The 3920-nt window shown below is 35.5% G+C and overlaps 2 protein-coding genes across 3 annotated transcripts in view; one reads left to right on the top strand and one right to left on the bottom strand.

The window, feature by feature from the left end:
- The first annotated feature begins 337 nt into the window (after window positions 1-337).
- Window positions 338-3920, top strand: part of LOC118269123 (uncharacterized) — a 258041-nt gene continuing 254458 nt past the window's right edge. The window contains exon 1 of one of the 2 annotated variants that reach the window (XM_050701998.1): window positions 338-460. In XM_050701998.1, the coding sequence (XP_050557955.1) occupies window positions 438-460 (23 nt within the window). In that variant the 5' untranslated portion in view covers window positions 338-437. Of the gene's footprint in view, window positions 461-2241; window positions 2516-3920 lie in introns of those variants that run through there. The other variant, XM_050702024.1, reaches the window with a different exon arrangement.
- LOC118269406 (uncharacterized) lies at window positions 2830-3865 on the bottom strand. The gene is made up of 2 exons (XM_035584514.2): window positions 3644-3865; window positions 2830-3567 (listed from the first exon to the last, which is right to left on the bottom strand). The coding sequence occupies exons 1-2, from the start codon at window positions 3650-3652 to the stop codon at window positions 2845-2847; spliced, it is 732 nt and encodes a 243-aa protein (XP_035440407.2). The 5' UTR covers window positions 3653-3865; the 3' UTR covers window positions 2830-2844.

The following is a 3920-nucleotide window of genomic DNA, read 5'->3' as shown; positions in this document are numbered from 1 at the left end:
TATTTCCTTTTATTTATTCTTCTCCTTTTATAGTCAACAATTCTGACAGAATTATATCTGTCTTAGCAGACGAAATAACCAGCACCAGCACCACTCTAGCAGTTAAATACCTAAATATCAGATTACTATAAATACTTAAATAAAAAAAATATTTGAATTATAGGTGGCTTACAAATGACAAATGCTTGCAAATTGCTTAGAAACAATGAAGACTTTCGATGAAGCGGCAACAACAAATCTGTTTGGACAGTAGGCCTTAGTAAAACATTCGAATTTCGACAATGTTACTATCTAAATAGCGACTACCGAGGGTAGTTCACAAATATTTCGTTAGTCATTGTTATTCATGTTTACCCTCCAACTACCCAGTACTGCGATATTTGTTATTGACGTAGTTAATTTTGTTCTGTGAAGAAAAATAGTGTTACTTAGTTAAAATGGGGTGCGATCCAATGGAAAGGTAAGTGGATGGTTTTATAAATAACTGTTTAATTACCTTTGACCAGCAGAGCCACTTATAAACTAAAATGTATGCACCGCGATCTTGATTGGGGTGACATGATTTGACACATAATGTCGCAAAACTATTGATAAATAAACAGCATTGTTTTGTTTTTTTCAATCGTTAATAAGGGTAATTTTAAGCCACCGATTTACACTAAATATATCCCTGTACAGTATCTCGTGACATGACGACGTGATATTAAATAATTTTGCGAAATCTGAGACTGTTGTTTCACAATAAATATAACTTCTATTGGGATTAGACACAGTTAAGTAAATAAAAATTAATATAATACGTACGAGTACCCAGCGTTTCAGGGTAGTTACAAATCTGTCACTTCGTTAAGTGACTTTTTGATGTGAATATATTAGCAGGCGCTTAAGATTATGAGAATGTGAGTTGCAAATGCCTAATGAAGGTATTGCCTTATTTTATGTCCAGGCGCTTGTTATTTGTATACAAAGCGTACTTATGTTGTATCAAATATTTCTTTTAATTCTTTCTGATTTACTTTAATTTTTTCTAAGACGTCGTGTAATAACTATATAATGAGGTAGGTCAGTAACACTGATGTTTGATCAGGGAGAGCCACGCTTCGGCACGAATGGCTTGTCACCACATCTCCAAACTCTAAAAGGCCGGTAACGCATTCACACTGTCACTAATGGATGATGCAATTGATCACAAAGGGTCCACACACGTATTTTACCTAGATACCTTAAAATCTTTCTTTGGACATCTAGACACTAGTGTGAGTGCACTTTAATTCTCTAGTGGTCTTTTGATAAGAGAAGAACAGCATTTTAACTGAACTTTTCACGCATGTATGTAACATGCTCTCAATCAAATTCTCAGTGTCCTGAAGAATAAGTATATGTACCATTTGGTCTTTGGGTTTTGAACTACAAATCCGTGTACATTTTCTCAGTAGCTATGGTAACCCAGTTTCCATTTATCAAGACAACGATTCGTTCTTCGTATGTGATGTGACATCACTTTTATCCTATACGTTGCGTACCAACGCGCGCGAATATTCAGAGAGTTTTATGAAAGTGACCCAATTCGTTTGGTTTTGATCAAGTAATATTGCTTTTAAATACAGTGGCGCCCCGGATGATGTCGCCAAAATAGCCCACCGTTGACCTGTCGCCGTTACATGCGCACACGCTTCCAATGCCGGCTAATTCCCTTTACAATGACGTAAACATTTTTGGCGGAATTTTTGTAATTTTTTGATCGAGTTTTTGAAAAATTTATTTTATGAAATGTTTTTTTATCTATTTGAGATTTTTTGTACTCTACATTCCCTAATTTACCTAATTAATCACAGTAAAGACAGCGCGAAGTTTACTGTTTTGTTTATTAAGTCTAACTTTTAGACGTCTACTCTCATTTAGACTAATTAAAATTTATTATCCTAAAACATAAGATCACACCGTCCTGAAAAACTGTCTCTACTAGATTAAATTTTTTCTCTACTTTTTTACTAACGTCAGGTAGATAAGAGCATCAAATATTTTTTTCTTAATAATTTTAAATAAGTCTATTTTTTAAGGAATGCAGAGAGATGATTATCGTGTGAGTTTAATCTATTTCCAATAAGTAACGCGATCATGTACGGAAGCTCACGCGGTCGGTCATCGCGTCTTCAAACAGTCGTATTTTGAACTTTAAACTCTAAAAATAAATCGTTGGTGACCCCGCGCGACTCAGGCGCAGTCTCGCTGACTTCTGAAAGGTCAAGCCACGCTCAACGTGTCGCGCCCTATTGTCTAAACAATAGTAAAATGGATAATTAATTGAAATACATCACATACACCAGTTGCAGTTGTGTGAAAAATTAAAGGAATTGCGGTGCAGTGTCTGATAGTTTTTCAGTTTTCAGTGATAATACGCTTTGTGGAAACAAAATTTTGAAATGTTACGTGTGTTTATTAGTTGTGTGGTTTGTTACTGAAAAATGTTTGTGAAGTGCGTGCTGTATTACTTATATTTCACGACGTATTAGATGTGAGTACTTATATAGTTACATGTACGGTAATCTTTTCAGTTATAATTTAACTCTTGGAGTTATTTTGTGTTACTAATGTATGTGAATTGAGCTCTTTGTTATTGCTGTATGTTATATTGGATATTTTTATTGAAATTATTCAATGCTCATTGAAAAACACAATGAACCTTTACCAATAATTTATTTATTTATTTGCTAATGTAACTGCAAATGTTAGTTTGAATGTTTACAAAAATGTGCGAGGTATAATAATAGATGTACTGTATTAGTACTGTTATTGATAGTGAATTGAAAATTATCTTATTAAACATTTTACTAGTACCTATAGCTAATAGTTTTGCAAAACATTCCTATCGACATTGACCTGCCGCCTATATTGGTTTTTCCTATGACCATCCCTCATTTGCTCCATCAATCTGATCGCCAGTTTCTCCGGTATGGGCACGATTCCATACTTAGGCAGTCTATCCCTGAACTTGGGCGGTCGTATGTCGTTGTTTCCCATATTTCTCCTCCTTTTGTCCGCTACGATTCGAAAGCGTTTTGGCTGATTTCTAACGAAGAAGACAGCTGTGGATTTTGTCTCAGCCGTGGTGGTAGTTGTTAAAGTCGTTGTGCTAATTGTAAGGGGCGTCGTGGATGTGTGTGTCGTAGCTTGCTCGGTAGTCGTAGCACGGGTTGCAGACTGATTCAGCGGACTGACTACAAAAGGTACTGGATACGGTACCACAAATATGTTGTTTTGCATAGAACACTGCTGCAGGCAGAAGTCCTTGCAGCACGGCTTTGGTTTAGGTTTCCTGCACTTGACACAGCTGCACCTACATGCCATTTTGTAGTGGTGCTCTGAGTCAGAGTAATCAGAGTTGTCTTTGAACCGATGGTACCTGTTCCTGTGTGAACGCACCACCAAGCTCTCACTGTCGTAGTCTTCATAATGTGGGTAGTGGTTGTACATGCCCAGACCATAGATGTGCGGGTGTGGGAAATGAAAGTTCCTCATGCAAATACTCACTTGTAACAATAAAGATATTAATAGGACACTGAATACCTGAAATGCATTAAGATAATTAACTATTAATGTTACGAATTTCTGGTTGCAGATATTGTTGGTAGTAATTACTTACCAAAGCCATAATTAAACTGGTTTATCTTTTTCTGTAATTCATAAGTCAAAACCCAGTCCCGTTGCCATTAATATTGACCATTACCGAATCAATTATGTATTTCAAATTGTTAAATTGATTTATCTCAAAAAGTTAATTCTCAAAATAATTTCGCTATCAGCATGTATGCATTTTCTTTATCGTGGAAATGTTATAAAAACTTGAATGCAGGCACAACGAGTAAGTAATTCAACGAATAGTAAAACTATTTCCTTTCAATATTTCATACTTTTATGTT

This window comes from Spodoptera frugiperda, chromosome 2, assembly GCF_023101765.2.
Source record: "Spodoptera frugiperda isolate SF20-4 chromosome 2, AGI-APGP_CSIRO_Sfru_2.0, whole genome shotgun sequence".
Lineage (NCBI taxonomy): Eukaryota > Metazoa > Arthropoda > Insecta > Lepidoptera > Noctuidae > Spodoptera > Spodoptera frugiperda.
This window is presented reverse-complemented; position numbering and strand designations above follow the sequence as displayed.